The 18,453-nt window shown below is 38.4% G+C and overlaps 1 protein-coding gene across 1 annotated transcript; it reads left to right on the top strand.

Annotated features, from left to right (window-relative positions):
* The first annotated feature begins 5,040 nt into the window (after positions 1-5,040).
* LOC140498134 (olfactory receptor 10H1-like) lies at positions 5,041-6,009 on the top strand. Its single transcript, XM_072599422.1, has one exon. It carries the CDS (start codon positions 5,041-5,043, stop codon positions 6,007-6,009), a length of 969 nt encoding a protein of 322 aa, XP_072455523.1.
* The last annotated feature ends 12,444 nt before the right edge of the window (positions 6,010-18,453 follow it).

Genomic DNA, 18,453 nt, shown 5'->3' with positions numbered 1-18,453 from the left:
ACTTAGATTTATATACTTAATGAAGTTTGTTCTTCCCTCTTTGAACCAAATCGGATGACAGTATGTCCAACAATGCTCATCTTCCTCCCTTCTTCCTCTCTACTATAGTATAATTTTGTACTTTTTCCTGTGATGTAACTTACCATTTTCTGTTTCCCCTTTTTCACATCTCCTCTTACAATTCCTTCACATGCTTAAATCACATTTTTATCATGACATCATTTACTTTATACCCTCTCCCTCTATCAATGGATATACCTTTTACATTTCATAATAGATATACAATTATCAAGATTAACAAGTATCATCTTCCCTTGCAGTGAGATAAACAGTTTGCCCATATTGAGTAACAAGTTTTTCTTTTCCACTGTTTACTTTTTTATGCCTCTCTTGAGACCTACGTTTGGAGATCGAATTTTCTATTGAATTTTGTCCTTTTTATCAGGAAGGTCTGGAAATCCCTTATCTCACTGAATATCCATCTCCTTTCCTGACATGTTATGCTGAATGTTGCTGGGTAAATTGATCCTTGGTTGTAGTCCCAGCTCCTTTGCCTTACAGAATATCATATTCCAATTCCTTCAGTCTTTTAATGGAGAAGCTGCAAAGGCTTGTGTGATCCTGACTGTAACTCCTAAATATTTGAATGGTTTCTTTCTGGCTGCCTGTAGTATTTTCTCCTCCATTTCAGTTGTTTTTCCAATGAGATATTTCACATCTTCTATTTTTTCATTCTTTTGGTTTGGTTTTGTTTATCTTGGTTCCTCATAAAGTCATTAGCTTCCATCTGCTCCATTCTAATTTTTAAAGAACTGATTTCTTCAGTGAGCTTTTGAACCTCCTTTTCTATTTGGCTAATTCTGGTTTTTAAAGCATTCTTCTCCTCATTGGTTTTTCAGACATCTTTTGACAATTGAATCAGCCTATTTTTAAAGATGTTATTTCTTCAGCATATTTTTGGGTCTTTAACAAGCTGTTGATTGGTTTTTCATGATTTTCTTGTATCACTTTCATTCTCTCCCCAATTTTTCTTCCACCTCCCTTACTTGATTTTCAAAATATTTTTTGAGTACTTCCATGGCCTGAGACCGTTGCATCTTTATTTTGGAGGCCTCTGGTGATAAGCATTGTTCTTCCTCATCTGAAAGGATGAAAGGAAATACCTGTTCACCAAGAAAGTAATCTTCTATAGTCTTATTTTTTCCCCTTTTTGGGGCATTTTTTCCAGTCAGTTATTTGACTTTTGAGTCCTTTGTCAAGAGGAGGGTATACTCTGGGGACCTGTAAGTTCTCAGTGCCTCCAAGGTGGCACCAACAAGGGAGAGGAGTTTATTCCTCTCCTGGCCCACGCACTGATCTGGGAGCAACCAAAAACTTTTCTGCTTAGAATCTGGAAGTAGTAGAATTCCATCTCCATAACCACCTCCAGCTTAGCCATGCCAGCACTCCTCACTCCCAGCCCAGGAGATTCAAATCAGCAGTTCATTTCCCCCAGGGACTTTAGACTGAGGGCTCTACAAATGGAGCTGCTGCTGCCACTACTGTGGCTTCCTCCACCATCACCACTGCTGCTGCTGCTACCTCCACACCACCACCTGGAGCTGGGGCAAGAGGAGTACCCTGCTCTCTTCTTACCCAGTTGAAAAAGCCCTCTTTCCAACCTTTCAAGTTGTCTTTTGGTGTTTGTGGGTTGAGGAATCTGAGAATCTCTGCTGCTGCTGGGGATTCCGTCCCTGAGGCCCATTCTGGTCCTGTTCCTCCCTCTGCCATTCTGCCAAGACTGGACTGCATTCCACTCTGTGTCCAGTGTGATAGACTTTTCCTGTCGACCTTCCAGGTTACCTTAGGCTGAAAATCTCTTTCATTTTGTCATCATGTGACTTCTGTTGCTCTAGAATTTGTTGAGAGTAATTTTTTACATATATTTTATGGGCTGTGGGGGAAGAGCTTCCTTTTCCATTAGTCCAATTTTCCTTTTAAATTCTTCCATGATTTCCTGTTCCATATACTTAAAATCATTGGCCAGTTTTTCCTCTATTTCCCTTAATTTGGCTTTTAAAATACTTCTTGAACTCTTCTGAGAATGCTCTTTGGGCTTGAGACCAGTTCATATTCCCTTCTGAAGTTTCAGATGAGAGTACAGTTCCAATGCTGCCCTCTTTGGTATTCAGGTTTTGCTCCTTGTCCCCACAGAAAGATTCTATGGTCTTATCTTTTCTGGTTTGCTTCTTGTTCATGATAATCACCCTTTTCCTAGTTTTTAAAGTGAATCTCTGCTTCTGGAGCACAGGAGGCTCTGTCCCACCATTCTTGTGTGTAGAACTTGAGGCTTTGTAGAACTTGTGCCATCTGGTTCTTTCAGCTAGAGCCTAGAATGCTGTAGGTTACCTGCCACTGAACTGGCTGATGTGCCAAAGCAGAGGACAGGTGAAGTCTTTCTGAGTTTCCCCTGAGTTACAATGGAGCTAGCTGTGTTAAGTGTGGGGAAGGGTAGTCTGGCCACAGAAGATCTTCTCTCCTGAGCCCAGGCAGGCTCAGTGGTTGGTGAATTATTGTTTGTACTAGTGACTTCGCTATTCCCCTGGCAGTGCTGAGGCAAGCTTGAGGTCCTGGTATTGATGATTGTGGGCTCCACTGCCCCTCCCCCCCCCCACCAGGGCTCAGAATCTCCTCCTGCTTTGCTGAGGTGGGACCGACTGGTACAGCTCCAGTCCTGCACTGGTCCTCCTCAGCCACAGCAAGAAGGACTCCCCCTTTGTGATTTTCCTAGGCTTGTGGACTAGGAGACTGTTTGCCCCTTGGCTGATCCCATTTTTCCAGGATTCTTCCTGGGGAAATATTTTATGGGTTTTTCAGGGTCAGCAAAGGGAGGGGCAGAACATTTACTGATCACTCTGCCATCTTGGCTCCCAGAAGTTCAAGTAGGTGATTTACAGACATTTAATCTGTAGGCTGATAATCTCGGGAATGGCTTTTGCAATTACCTGAAGCTCCAGTCTCTCTCTCACTTGATTTCACTAGATTCCCATCCCAGACTGGTATGACCAAGATTCTACAGTGCAGTCACTCCCTCATACCTCCCAGAGCTTTCTGCTCAGTCTTGCCACAGTGGGGAGCACACTGGCTATGTGCTATGCACTGTGCACTCCTCCAGCCCTATGCAACAGTTCCTTCCCATATATCTTCCTGAACTGGAAATCTGCCACAGTCTATGTCCTATTAGATTCTGCCATTCCAAAATCTGTTCAGATTCTCTTTTTGGAGGTATCTGAAGGAATTTGTCTTAGAGCTTAGGTGAGTAGTTGCCCTCACTCCACCATCTTGACTCTGACCCCCACCCATAATTTTTATTAAAATATTGACAGTGTCTCAGCAATAATATTTCTAGTTCTATAAGTAAGTGGGGATAGAATTCAACAGGGTTAAGTGAAGTGAATTCATGAAAGGAACACATTTCACATAATTTAAGGGTCATCATGTGGAAAAGAGAATAGTCTTGTTTTTTGTTCTCAGAGGGTAATGAATAAAAGATTCACACAGTAGAAGTTGGATCAAGGAGAGAAAACATTTCTCCACAATCAGAGCTATCCAAAAGGGGAGTAGGCTTCCTCAAAAGGGAATGAGGTCTACATCAATTCAATTCAACAGAGAAGTATTAAGAGCAAAGTACTATGCTAAGTGCTGAGAAATCATAATGAAATAACCCTTGTATTCAAGGAACTTACATTCTATTGGAGGCCATGAAGATGGACTTTCTATGCACATAATTAAATGGAAGAGTTTTGTTTTGGTTTGGTTTTTTTGAGAAATAAAAGAATAGAAATACACTTTGAGGACCAGGGAAAGTTTGCTATCTTATTTTACAGGCACTCTAAGATTCAGAAAGAGGGAGAGAAAATACTTTTTCTTTTATCTGTCTAATATCACCCCTATAAAGTGGCAATGCTGAGTCTAGAACTCTAGGTTTTTTAGTTTAGAGTAATAAGGAATTTCTAGAGCACAAAATGCCTGGAAAGGTCTGGAATACTCCTTGACAAAAACAATGCTGAGTTGAATTTCTTAGAAGTCCTGTTACTATTTCCCATTGGAGCACAACAACTTCACCATCTGAATTTGTCCAGAAAAATCTAGTACAGTAATATCTAAAGAGTATCCTTAAGAGACTAAGTCAAGGATTTTATGTGATGATAAAAGTTATGAAAACCTTGTCATAGAAGGGCTGGTTAAGGAAACAGGGATGATAAACTCAGAAAAGAAAAGAAACAGGGAAAATGTGAAAATTGCATGCAAATTTTGATAAGACAATAATAAACATTTATTAAGAACCTATTAGATACTAGGCCCTGTGACAAACCATGGGTATACAAAAAGAGGCAAAAGACAGTCCCTTCCTCCAAGGAACTTACAATCTAATAGAGGAGACAAGGTGGAAGCAATTATATATAAAGCAAGTTCTATATGGGATAAAAAGGAAATAATGGAGAAAAGACACTAGAATTAAGAGAGATTGAGGAAGGCTTCCAGTAAAAGATTTGATTTAGTTGGTACTTAAAGCAAACCAAGTTGTTCAGTAAGCAGAGTGGAGAAGGCAAAGCATTTCAAGTACAGAGAACATTCAGAGAAAATGCCCAGAGAATTACCACCACCATCACCTATCATCTCTCAAGTTCACATACTACTTTAAGATCTGCAAAGGGATTTAGAATGTTTATTTGTAGAGGGGATTTGATTTGATTTTCTTGGCCCCAGGAAGCATTCTGGGATCAGTGAGGGAATGTTAAACAGAAACAGATTTTCCCTGAATATAAGGAAATATTTCCTAATAATTAACACTGTCCAAAGTTGCAAAGGGCTGCTTTAGATGGAAGTAGAATGTTGCCCACTGAAATCAACTGGAGACTGAGTGGCAACTTCTTGGAGATATGATAGAGGGGGTCCATGTTTTGAAGTAGTCAAGTACTACTGAGGCTAAATACTACTGTCATCTGAGGCCCTTGGAATTCTCAGAGTCCATGATTCTACGATAATTCTGCTTTTCTCATGTCCAATTCTGGCATAGCCTCCATGCTGAGGCCAAATCACACCACAGTGACGGAGTTCATCCTCATTGGCTTCTCCACATTCCCTCATCTTCAGTGGATGTTTTTTGTGCTCTTTCTGCTGATGTATTTATTCACGCTGCTGGGCAACTTTCTCATCATGTTGACCATCCGGAGTGAGCAGAGCCTCCACACACCTATGTACTTCTTCCTATGTGCACTCTCTATCTCAGAAATCTTCTACACTTTTGCCATTATCCCACGTCTACTCAGAGACCTGCTCTCTGCTCAGCATACCATCTCCTTCATGGGATGTGCTAACCAGATGTTTTTCTCCTTCACATTTGGCTTCACTCACTCTTTCTTGCTCACAGTCATGGGCTACGACCGCTATGTGGCCATCTGCCACCCTTTGCGCTATAATGTGCTCATGAGCCCACAGGGTTGTACCAGACTGGTGGCCATCTCATGGTTCAGTGGCATGTTAATGGGGCTGGTGGTTACACTTGCCATTTTCCACTTGCACTTTTGTGGGCCCAATGAAATCCACCATTTTGCCTGCCATGTGCCACCTTTAGTGAAGCTTGCCTGTGGAGACATTTGGACTGTGGCTATGGGAGTGGGAATAGTCTGTATCACAGCCCTATTGGGTTGCTTCCTCCTTATTCTCATTTCCTATGCCTTCATTGTGGCCACCATCTTGAGGATCCCTTCAGCTGATGGTCGACACAAAGCCTTTTCTACCTGTGCTTCCCACCTCACTGTGGTTGTGGTACACTATGGCTTTGCTTCTGTTATCTACCTAAAGCCCAAGGCCCCAGAATCACTTGAAGGAGACACCTTGATGGGCATCACCTATACTATCCTTACTCCATTCTTGAGCCCTATCATCTTTAGTCTGAGGAACAAGGAACTGAAGAATGCCTTAAATAAAATCTTTCTCAGCAATTTCTTCCCTCAAAAACTGTAGGGGTCTGGAATAAATACCCAAAAGACAACTTACTGCATTTATTACTTTGATGAAACAAAAAGTAGTTGCTAGATATACAGTGAAATGGTCATTTTTCACTCTTTGGAAGGATTTCTGCTCTTTACTGATATTCTACCTTAGTGTATATCTGTTACTTCCAATCCATTGGCCAATCCATCCATTAATATGAATACTAGAAATACTATCTTTTGTGAAGCTCATGGTTTGCTCAGTCCTGAGTTCTGTCTTGGAGCTGTGACAATCAAAAAAGATAATCAATGATCCTCAGACAATTTTTTTTTATATTTTTTAATTTAATTTTTATTTATTTTATTTTATTAATTGAGGAATGAGAAATACAGAAAATGAAGACACATACCTTTGTCCTCAAGGAATCTCTATTGTAATATGAAAGACAGGTCAGAAGTGTAGTTTGTTGATGAGAACAAACCTTTGAAATCTGAAATAATTTTAGAAAGAAATTTATTAATTCGTTTGGTAGAGGAAAACAAGCTTGGAAGCAAGTGTGGTTCCTCCTAGTCAGACTCTGGAAGGTTTACATTATATACTATTTAGGTAAGGGAATAAGGACATTTGTCTGATTGGTCTCAAGTAGGCAGGAGATAGCCTTTAAGAGAAGGGCAATTTGAGATGTGTATCAGCAAGTAAGTCAATTTATTCGGGGGAATCCAAAACATAAACTTTGGGCAAACTCAAAATAAATCCTAGGTGTGGAGATCCAAAATAGGAATGCTTTGGGTGGATTCAGGACCTGGGGGAACCCAAAATTTCATGTACACATCTCTGACTTTCCTAGAGAAATACTAAAGTCAGGGAGACATTCTGGATTCAAGCAATCTCTAGTCATGTAAGTTAAAATCCAAGAATATAATGAATGATAAATAATAATAAAATAAAGTAGTCAGACACATAATATAGGCCAACATTAACAACTAAATCAAAGGAAAAATCTACCTATCCCCACCAAGTAAAAGGGAGCTTTGAAAACAGTAGGCCTACAACAGGCCTGCAAAACATATGACTCATGGGCTGCTTGCAGTCCACCAAAGGATTTTGGGCATTCTATGAAAAAGTGTAAGGTTGCCACTCTGCACTCTCCTATTTTGTCACATGATTCACCACAAACAACCATCATCAGTCTGTCTCTAGTCTAACCTATCTATAGCCTGAAGAAATTTAGCCTATTTTAATTTTGGCCCCTACCTACTGCCAAGTTGTCCAGGTTTGGCTTACAATAACAACAGGATGGAGGTAGGAAGAATCATAGAAGTTATTTTTATGAAACCCTTTCATTTTATAAAGCTGCATTCAGGTCTTGACTATGTCACTTATTTGCTGTATGACCTTGGGTAAATGACTTTACTTTTCAGTGCCTCAGTTTTCCCATATATAGACTAAAGATAACAGTGCTTGAACTATCTACCTCCTAAGGTTGTTAGGAGGCCATAATGAAACAATGTGTGCAAAATATTTTTGTAAACTACCTTGTAAACACCAGATTGTTATTTTTCCAAAACCCAACAAAAGTGATCATTCTAATTATCTTTACTGGAAAAATAAAATGGATGAAAAACTTATAGTGTTCCAACTAGGACATGTAGTTGGATGAGAAATCCACCAACTTCATTCATGAATATATACTATATACCATGGTCAGCTATGGTAGATCAACAAGGAGCTAGAAAAGCATATTTGGAAGACAACTTCTATTTCTATTGCTTTTGAACTTGACCACTAGAATGGTTTGTTTTTGTAAAAATAGTCTAAGCTGTCATTGAACTGATCCTGAAGAACTATCACAAACCTTTCTGCCCCTATCAAAAATCAAAAATCAATTTGATGTGATTATTTGTTCAACACATCTTTGTTAAGTTGTGTCAGTTTTTTTATTGTAAGTTAGGTGATCATGTGGATGTCACCCATGGAAGGCCTATGGATTCTGCTCTTGAATTCTGGCCATTTCTTAGCCTCCCTCTAGAGTTAACTCTCAGCTATGTTCAAGAAATCCATTGATAGATACCTGTTGTTGATCTTCCTATTGCCTGTGAAATTGTTTGTTTATTCCAGAAGTGTGTCTTTACATTTACATTTTTAGACTTTTTGTCTTGTGCTCTGAGATTATCAATACTTTTTCTTCTTTTGGGCAGGAAATTATGATAGCCAACTGGAAATGATGAACCCTGTAAAGCATTTTACAGTATATAAGTTTTTGTCCTCAGATTCTCAAAGTGGGAAATACTGTCTTCTGGGGGAGCACTGGAATGATCTAGTAGGGCAGTAGTAGCCTCAGGTGCAATTGGGAATACACTGAATAAAAATAAGAAGACAGTGAAAAGAAAACAACAAAAAAATTGAAAAACCTTTCATTCATGTTTCATCTGCTGTGTAACACAGTTAAAGTCATAGTGATTACATTATTTTCCAAAAATAGCCCTGTAAAATGCAAGTTACAACTGATCAGTGGTCAAGTCTGCTGACAGCTTAAAAAGCAAGTGTCGGCAGACAACTGTACCATGCATTGTTGGGAAGTGCAGCATACATTGGCAGGAATGTGTGCATGTAATGACTTGTTTACATATGATACTATACAGTTCCATGACACATTATTGAATCTCCATCCTTCTTTGGAACATAACTCATCAAATCCAAATGACATTTTGAAATGATTGGAAAGTTTCTAGGAGAGGACGAAACTATTAATTGTGTTTTTCACAGTGGAGTCATATTATTTGAAGCTTTCCCTGTACATTAAGCACCTTATATTCAGTATGGTTCTAAAAGTTGACTTGAAAATTATACTCAGTTCTATTTGGAAGTGATAGCAATGGGTTTAAGGCATGGCAGAACAATAGAGGGTTTTGACTGTCTCCTGGGAGGATGTCACACTTGCTCACAATTGCTCTTCACATTATGTTGGTAGTATGTTTCGACTAGAGCACAAATTTACCACATGGACAACAAATTATCAAGCCTCACATTATCACTTTGTTGAAACATATTTTATATATTTGCAATATTTGACATTATGAGCCAAGGTTCTCTGATAATAAAGGCAATTTAAAAGTTACTGTGTTTGGACATGCTTGTTTATTGGTGGTTTTGTCCTTCATCTTTGAAGAAGACCAAAATGACATCACCATGATAAAGTAAAATGTCAGAGTGTCCGACTGTGACTGATCAGACCAATATGAGCTCAGAATGCTCTACCACAAGTTGGGCACAGATAGTCAGTATAAATATTTGCTGTGGATATCCCAAATTTGTGCATTCTGGGTTTACTTTGTGCTCTCTCAATTCTGCTTTGCTCAAAGAGCACAGCACCTTTTCTTATGTGAGCACACCATGCTGAGCAGTCTTGTGCCAATGTCTCCCATGATGCATAGTCAAATCCAAAGTTCTTGAGAGAGACCTTGAGAGTCTGGCCACCATGTGATCATTTGCCCCATGCGAGTCCTTCATAAAATAGTCTTTTTTGGCAAGTGTACATTTTGCCTTCAAACAATATGGCCAGGCCATCAGAGCTCTGCTCTCTGAAGCATAGTTTCAATGCTTGGCAGTTCAGCTCAAGCAAGGACTTCAGTGTCTGGTACTTGATCCTGCCAGGATTCTCAGAATCTTCCTAAGACAGTTCAAATGGAAAGGATTCAAATTCCTGTCATGGTGCTGGTAGACTGTCCATGTTTCACAAGAATATGACAAGGAGGTCAGCACAAAGACTCTGTAGACCTTCAGTTTGGTAGTCAATCTAACACCTCTATTCTTCCAAACCTTTCCTTGGAGCCTCGCAAACACTGAGCTAGCTCTGGCAATGAGTGCATCAACCTCATTGAAACCCCAACAGGGGTGACAAAGAGTTGGACATGACAGAAAAACAGTATCTACTTTAAGCCAGTCACTGTGCTAAGCACTGGAGATACAAAAAGAAGGGAAAGATAATCTTTTGTCCTCAGGGAATTCACAATCTAATAATTACAAAAGATATATGTATATATACATATATACATACATATATATTATATATGTATATGTATGTGTATGTAGATATATGCATTTCTCTACATGTCTATATGCATAAATACATATATGTGTATATATGTATGTATATATGAATGGTAACATTTAGTTTGAGCTTCGAAGGAAAGCTTCCCATTCCTCTGTACTGTGTATTATATATAGGCAGTTATGAAGCTCAACTCCCACATTTGCCTTTTATTGTCTTAATTCCCAAATTATAAAAAAAATTCCAGCCCTGTGCATTTGTCCTTTCCACTAATACAAAGCCTGAACCTGTCCTATAAATGAGTTTTCTCATCACCTTTTCCTTGGGCATATTTGGTGTTCCTGAAACCATAGAACCAATTGTGAAGACTCATTCCTGACAGTTTCTGGCATGCTGAAGGTATAGTTCTGCAGGCTATCCACAGGCATAGAATTGACAATGTTGAGCATATTGAGGTAGCTGCTGGCTTCAGCATACCAACCTGACTCTTGACCTGCTCAACAGAAGAAATCAAGCATAATTCTAGGTTTCTCTCAGCTCTTGACCCTCTGGTCTCAGCCTGTATGCATATTCACAGAAGGGAAGTGATGGGCCTCTAGTTGCAATGGGAATTAAATGGGGCTACAACTTTTGTTGTTGTTGTTATTCAGTTGTTGAGTCAGGTCCAACTCCTCATGACCCCATCTATTCTCCATTATCTTTTGAAGTCTGTCCAAGTTCATGTTCATTGTTTCCATGACACTGTCTGATTTACTGGATTTCAGCAAAATGTTTAACTAAGTTTCTATGTTATCTTTGTGGGCAGGATGATATAGATATAAGCTAGATGACAATACAGTATTCATAACCAGTTGAATGGTCAAAATCAAAGTATAATCATTTATGGATCAAGGTCAACTTGGAAGGAGGTTTCTAATGGAGAATCCCAGGAATTTTTCCCTGGCCTTGTGCTAGTCAACATTTCAATCAATGATTTATGTGAAAAAACAAAATGTAACCTGTCAAATTTGCAAATTACACAAAGTTAGGAAGGCTAAGCTCCCAAAACAGATAAAGGAAGCATTATCTAAAAACAAAACAAAAAATTGCAACAGACTAGGTTAAGTTTGGACCATATCCTGCCTCTGACCTTGGAGAAAAATGGCTTTAAATTTATATCTGAAGGTCAAATTGTAGCAGTATTTGAAGTTAATGTCTGCAGGTAACCTTGCTCTTCATTAAGAAAGACTCATGGAGCCTAAGAGTACCAAAGAAAAAGCTGAGGCTCAATTTATCAAGAGACTGGCTTCCTCATCTTGAAGCTAAATGAGAACACTTTCAAAACAATGAACACCTATACACCGCTAGTCTTCATGTATATTATTGACAGTGTAAAGTGAATGGATCTAAAGAGAGTCTAAACCAGAAGTTTCCAAACCTATTTGGCCCACCACCCTCTTTTAAAAAACTTATTCAGTGTCTATCTGGAAATCTACGTTCTTTAAATCTTTTAATGTATTTTTGAAATTGGCATCATTTCAAAAAACACTTTTAAATGATGCATCTTAAATTTAATAATTTGTTGTAAATTTGTGGTTTTACTTGAACGGAAATTTTGATGATCCCTGAGGTCTTTTTGAGATCTAAGTTAATGACCTTGTGATCATAATGAAATGAAATTTATTAGAAATAGAAATAATTGTAAAGTTCTTAACTGGGATTCAAAACATCAACTTTTAGAAGTTGCATAAACATGACTAAGGAAGAATTCTTATGAAGAATATCTTGGAACTTTAGTGGACCATATGGTTTATATTTATGGCATTATGGCATGACAATAAAAAGCAAGTAAAAAACAAACACCTGATATGGTGCTGACTAAAATAAGAGACATAGTGGGGAACTTCTGGGAGCCAAGATGGCAGAGTAAGCAGTAAATCCCTCTAGCTTTCCCATATTCACCACTAAACAACTATAAAATAACACCCTAGAACAAATCCTAGAAAAGTGGATCAGGGGAAGATGGCATAGGACAATCTTTTAGCCTGGAAGACCTGGAGGATGAGCAAGAAAAGTCATTATCACTAGGATAGAACAGCTCAGTATGGGAAGTGTCCTAGCAAAGCAACAGCAAGCCCCACCTCAGCAAACCAGCAGGAGATCCTGAGCTCTAGTGTGGTAGAGCAAGTAAAAACCAACACCACATGCCTTATCACAGCCAGGGGAAGTGGTAGACTCCATCTCTAAGGAGTGCCTCACGCATCTTCTAAAGGTCAGACCTCCAGTTGCTGCAGTGTAGTTCTGGGGAAATGCACAACAACTCCATCTGGCCTTAGCAAATACCAGACACCACTATGAGGATCCCAGATCAGTAACAGGTAAGCTGCCAGACCCCTGGACAATAACGAAACAACTTAAAAAATTTATTGGATACTGTCAAAGCAGTTCTTAGGGAAATTTTTATATCTCTAAATGCTTACATGAATAAAATAGAGAAAGTGATCAATGAATTGGGAATGTAACTAAAAAAGCCAGAAAAAGAACAAATTTAAAATCTTCAATTAAATATGAAATTAGAAATTCTGAACATCAATGAAAAGATTAACAAAATTGAAACTAAGAAAACTATTGAGCTAATAAATAAAACTAAGAGCTAGCATTATGAAAAAAATTAATAAAATAGCTAAATCTTTGATTAATTTGATTAGAAAAATGAAAGAAGAAAAGCAAATTTCCAGTATCAAAAATTAAAAAGGTGAATTCACCACCAGGGAAGAGGAAATTGAAACAATAATTAGGAGATATTTTGCCCAACTGTATGCCAATAAATCTGACAATATGAGTTAAATGGATGAATATTTACAAAAATATATGTTGGGGGGGCAGGGCCAAGATGGGGGAGTAGACAGACGCATATACACTAGCTCTGAACCCACCACCCATAAAATATCTGTAAAACATAACTACCAATAAATTCTGGAGCAGCAGAAGCCACAGAACAGCAGAGCGGGCGAGATTTCTGTTCCAGAGAGCCTGAAAACCTCTCGCAAAAGGTCCTCGTGCTGCGGACCCAGAGCCCAGCCCTGCATTGCCCTCGGCACTGAGAGGAGTGGATCTGAGCAGGGAGAAGATCCGAGCAGGCTTCAGGGATGGGATCTCCAGTGGCCGCATGTGTTCCTCCACCCACAGGTGACAAGGGTCGGTGAGAGAGTCTCTGTGGCGGGTCGAGAGGGGAGTGGGGTGCCCCCATAACTCAGGCCCCCTTGGGAGGCAGCAGGTGAGGCGGGAGCAGACCTGGGCTCCCCAAGCAGGCAGGAGCTCAGATTCATTGTTGAAGGTCTCTGCATAAACCCCCTGAGGGAACTGAGCCCCATGAGGCAGCCCTGCACCTACCTGAGCACCTGAACTCAATCTCACACTGAATAGCAGCCCTCCCTCCACCCAAAGCCCTGAGGCTGGAAAGCAGCATTTGAATCTCAGACCCCAAGTGCTGGCTGGGCAGATCTGGAGGGCCAAGTGTGTGGGTGTGAAGAGAATATTCAGAAGTCAAGTCACTGGCTGGGAAAATGCCCAGAAAAGGGAAAAGAAATAAGACTATAGAAGGTTACTTTCTTGGTGAACAGGCATTTCCTCCCTGCCTTTCTGATGAGGAAGAACAATGCTTACCATCAGGCAAAGACACAGAAGTCAAGGCTTCTGTATCCCAACCCACTCAATGGGCTCAGACCATGGAAGAGCTCAAAAAGAATTTTGAAAATCAAGTTAGAGAGGTGGAGGAAAAGCTGGGAAGAGAAATGAGAGACATACAAGCGAAGCATGAAAAACAATTAAATACCCTGCTAAAGGAGACCCAAAAAAATACTGAAGAAAATAACACCTTGAAAAATAGGCTAACTCAATTGGCAAAAGAGGTTCAAAAAGCCAATGAGGAGAAGAATGCTTTCAAAAGCAGAATTAGCCAAATGGAAAAGGAGATTCAACAGCTCACTGAAGAAAATAGTTCTTTCAAAATTAGAATGGAACAGATGGAGGCAATGACTTTATGAGAAACCAAGAAATCACAAAACAAAACCAAAAGAATGAAAAAATGGAAGATAATGTGAAATATCTCATTGGAAAAACAACTGACCTGGAAAATAGATCCAGGAGAGACAATTTAAAAATTATGGGACTACCTGACAGCCATGATCAAAAAAAGAGCCTAGACATCATCTTGCATGAAATTATCAAGGAAAACTGCCCTGAGATTCTAGAACCAGAGGGCAAAATAAGTATTCAAGGAATCCACAGATCACCACCTGAAAGAGATCCAAAAAGAGAAACTCCTAGGAACATTGTGGCCAAATTTCAGAGTTCCCAGGTCAAGGAGAAAATATTGCAAGCAGCTAGAAAGAAACAATCCAAGTATTGTGGAAGTACAATCAGGATAACACAAGATCTAGCAGCTTCTACATTAAGGGATCAAAGGGTGTGGAATAGGATATTCCAGAAGGCAAAGGAACTAGGACTAAAACCAAGAATCACCTACCCAGCAAAACTGAGTATAATACTTCAGGGGAACAATTGGTCTTTCAATGAAATAGAGGACTTTCAAGCATTCTTGATGAAAAGACCAGAGCTGAAAAGAAAATTTGACTTTCAAACACAAGAATGAAGAGAAGCATGAAAAGGTAAATAGCAAAGAGAAGTCATAAGAGACTTACAAAAGATGAACCGTTTACATTCGTACATGGAAAGACAATATTTGTAACTCTTGAAACTATTCAGTATCTGGGTACTGAGTGGGATTACACACACACACATGCACATGCACATGCACACACACATAGAGACAGAGTGCAGAGAGTGAATTGAAGAGGATGGGATCATATCTTAAAAAAATGAAATCAAGCAGTGAGAGAGAAATATATTGGGAGGAGAAAGGGAGAAATGGAATGGGGCAAATTATCTCTCATAAAAGAGGCAAGCAAAAGACTTATTAGTGGAGGGATAAAGAGGGGAGGGGAGAGAAAAACATGAAGTTTACTCTCATCACCTTCCACTAAAGGAAGAAATAAAATGCACACTCATTTTGGTATGAAAACCTATCTTACAATACAGGAAAGTGGGGGATAAGGGGATAAGCAGGGTGGGGGAGATGATGGAAAGGAGGGCCATGGGGAGGAGGGAGCAATTTGAGGTCGACACTCATGGGGAGGGACAGGATCAAAAGAGAGAATAGAAGTAATGGGGGACAGGATAGGATGGAGGGAAATATAGTTAGTCTTATACAACACAACTATTATGGAAGTCATTTGCAAAACTACACAGATTTGGCCTATATTGAATTGCTTGCATTCCAAAGGGAAGGGGTGGGGAGGAAGGGAGGAAGAGAAGTTGGAACTCAAAGTTTTAGGAACAACTGTCGAGTACTGTTCTTGCCACTAGGATATAAGAAATACAGGTTAAGGGGTATAGAAAGTTATTTGGACCTACAGGACAAAAGAGAAGATGGAGACAAGGGCAGAGAGGGATGATGGAAGAGACAGCAGATTGGTGATAGGGGCAATTAGAATGCTCAGTGTTTTGGGGTGGGGGAGGGGACAAAAGGGGAGAAAATGTGGAACCCAAAATTTTGTGAAAATGAATGTTAAAAGTTAAATAAATAAATAATTTTATATATATGTTGCCTGGATTAGCAGATCAGGAAAAAAAAATATTTAACCCCATTTCAGAAAAAGAAATTGAAGAATCCATCAGTGGACTTCCTAAGAAAAAATCAACAGGAACAGATGGATCTACAAATAAATTTGACCAAACATTCAAAGAACAATTAATTCTAGTACTGCATAAACTATTTGGAAAATAGATTAAGAAGGAGTTCTACCAAATTATTTTTATGACACAAATGTGGTGCTGGTACCTAAGCCAGGAAGAGCCAAAACAGAGTATAGACCAATTTCCCTAAGGAATATTGATGTAATTTTAAAAAATAAAATAAAATATTAGCAAAGAGATTACAGGAACTTTTTACAATCATAATATACTATGACTAGATGAGATTTATACCTAGAATGCAAGGGTGGTTCAATATTAGGAAAATTATCAGTATGACTGATGTTAGCAATAAGAAAATTAACAGAAATCATATGATTATCTCAATGATTACAGGAAAATCTTCTGATAAAAGACAAAATGCATTCCTATTAAAAACATTAGAGAGCATAGGAATAAGTGGATTTTTCCAAAACGATAAGTAGCATTTGTCTAAAACCATAAGTAAGCACTATATGTAAAGGGGATAAATTAACAGTATTCCCAAGAAGTTCAGAAGTGAAACAATGATATCCAATACCACCACTTTTATTCAATATTGTACTAGACATGTTAGTTTTAGCAGTAAAAGAAGAAAAATAAGTTGAGGGAATTAGAATTGGCAGTGAAGAAACAAAAGTATCATTCTTTGCAGATGCTATAATGGTGTACTTAGAGAATACTAGAGAATTAAATAAAGAACTACTTGAGATAATAAAAAACTTCAGTAAAGTTGCAAGATATAAAATGAGCCCACATTAATCAGTGACATTTTTATGCATTAATAGCATAGCCCAGCAGCAAGAGATAGAAAGAGAAATTTCATTTAAGATGACTATAGAACATATAAAATGTGTGAGCTTTTACTTGCAAAAACAAACCCAGCAACTATATGAAGACAATTATAAAACACTTTTCACTCGATTCAAGACAGATATAAATACCTGAAAAGATATAAGTTCCTGACGGGTAGGCCAAGCTAATATAATAAAAAAGACAATTCAACTTAAATTAATTTACTTATTCAATGTCAAACCAATCAAACTACCAAGATGTTATTTTATTGAGCTAGAAAAAGAATAATAACAACTTTTATCTGGAGTACGAAAAGGTCAAGAATATCTATCAAGGGAATTAAAGAAAAGAAATTCAAAGGAAGGTGGCCTCACCATACCAGAGCTAGAACTGTATTATAAAGCAACAATCATCAAATCTATTTGTTACTCACTGAAAAATAGAGTGGGGGACCAGCAGAATAACTTTAGTGCACAAAACAGAATAATAAATGACTACGGGAGCCTACTGTTTGATAAACCCAAAGACTCCAGATTCTCAGATAAGAATTCACTACTTGAAAAAAAAACCTGCTGGCAAAACTGGCAAACAGTATAGCAGAATCTAGGCAAAGATCAACATTTTATACCATATACCAAGATTAGGTCAAAATGGACACAGGATTTAGACGTAAAAGGTGACACCATAAACAAACTAGGAGAGCAAGGACTAGTTTGCCTGTCGGTTCTGTGGAGACCAGATGAATTTAGGTCCAAACAAGAGATAAAGAACATTATGAAATGCAAAATGGAGAATTTTCATTACATTACATTAGAAAGATTTTGTACAATCAAAATCAATGCAACCATGATTAGAAGGGGAGCAGAAAACTGAGAAACAATTTTTATAGCCAGTGTCTCTGATAAAGGCCTCATCTCTAACATATATAGAGAACTGAGTCAAATTTATAAGAACATAATTCATTCCCCAGTTGATAAATGGTCAAAGGATACGAACAGGCAGTTTTCAGATGATGAAGTGAAATTTAGAAATGCTATGAATCACTATTGATGGGAGTAGTGTAAATTAAATCAGCTCTAAGGTACCACATCACACCTATCAGATTGTTAAATCTGACAAAAAAAAAAATGATAACTGTTGGAGAAATGTGGGAAAATTTGTACACTAATGCATTGTTGGTAGAATTGCAAAATGACCCAACCATTCTGGAGAGCAATTTGGAACTATGCCCAAAGGGCTATAAAACTATGTATATTCTTTTATCCAACAATATCACTAATAGGTCTGTATCCTAAAGAGATCATGAAAAAGGGAAAAGTATGTTCATGTATAAAAAAATATTTATAGCAGGTTTCTTGTGGTGGTAAAGAATTGGAGATTGAGGGGATGCCCATCAATTGGGCTGAACAAGTTGTGACATATGAATGTAATGGAATACTATTGTGCTATAAGAAATGATGAGTAGAATTCCTTTGGAAAAATCTGGAAACACTTACATGAACTGATGCTGAGTGAAGGGAGCAGAACCAGGGTAACATTGTATATAGTAACAGCTACAATGTGTGATGACCAATTTTGACAGGCTTAGTTCTTCTTAGCAATACAATGATCTAAGACAATTCCAAAAGTCTTGTGATGGAAAATGTTACCCACATCCAGAGAAATAACTATGGAGTTTGAATGCAGATCAAAGCACACTGTTTTCTCTCCTTTTTTTTGTGGTTTTTACTTTTTGTTCAGATTCTTCTTACATAACATGACTAACGCAAAAATACATCTAATATCATTATACATGCATAACCTATAACAGATTTCATGCAGTCTTGGGAAGGGGGAGAGGGATGGGAGAAAAAAAT

The sequence above is a fragment of the Notamacropus eugenii genome, chromosome 4 (assembly GCF_028372415.1).
Source record: "Notamacropus eugenii isolate mMacEug1 chromosome 4, mMacEug1.pri_v2, whole genome shotgun sequence".
Lineage (NCBI taxonomy): Eukaryota > Metazoa > Chordata > Mammalia > Diprotodontia > Macropodidae > Notamacropus > Notamacropus eugenii.
Note: the sequence above shows the minus strand (reverse complement) of the source record. Positions and strands in the feature narration are given on the sequence as shown.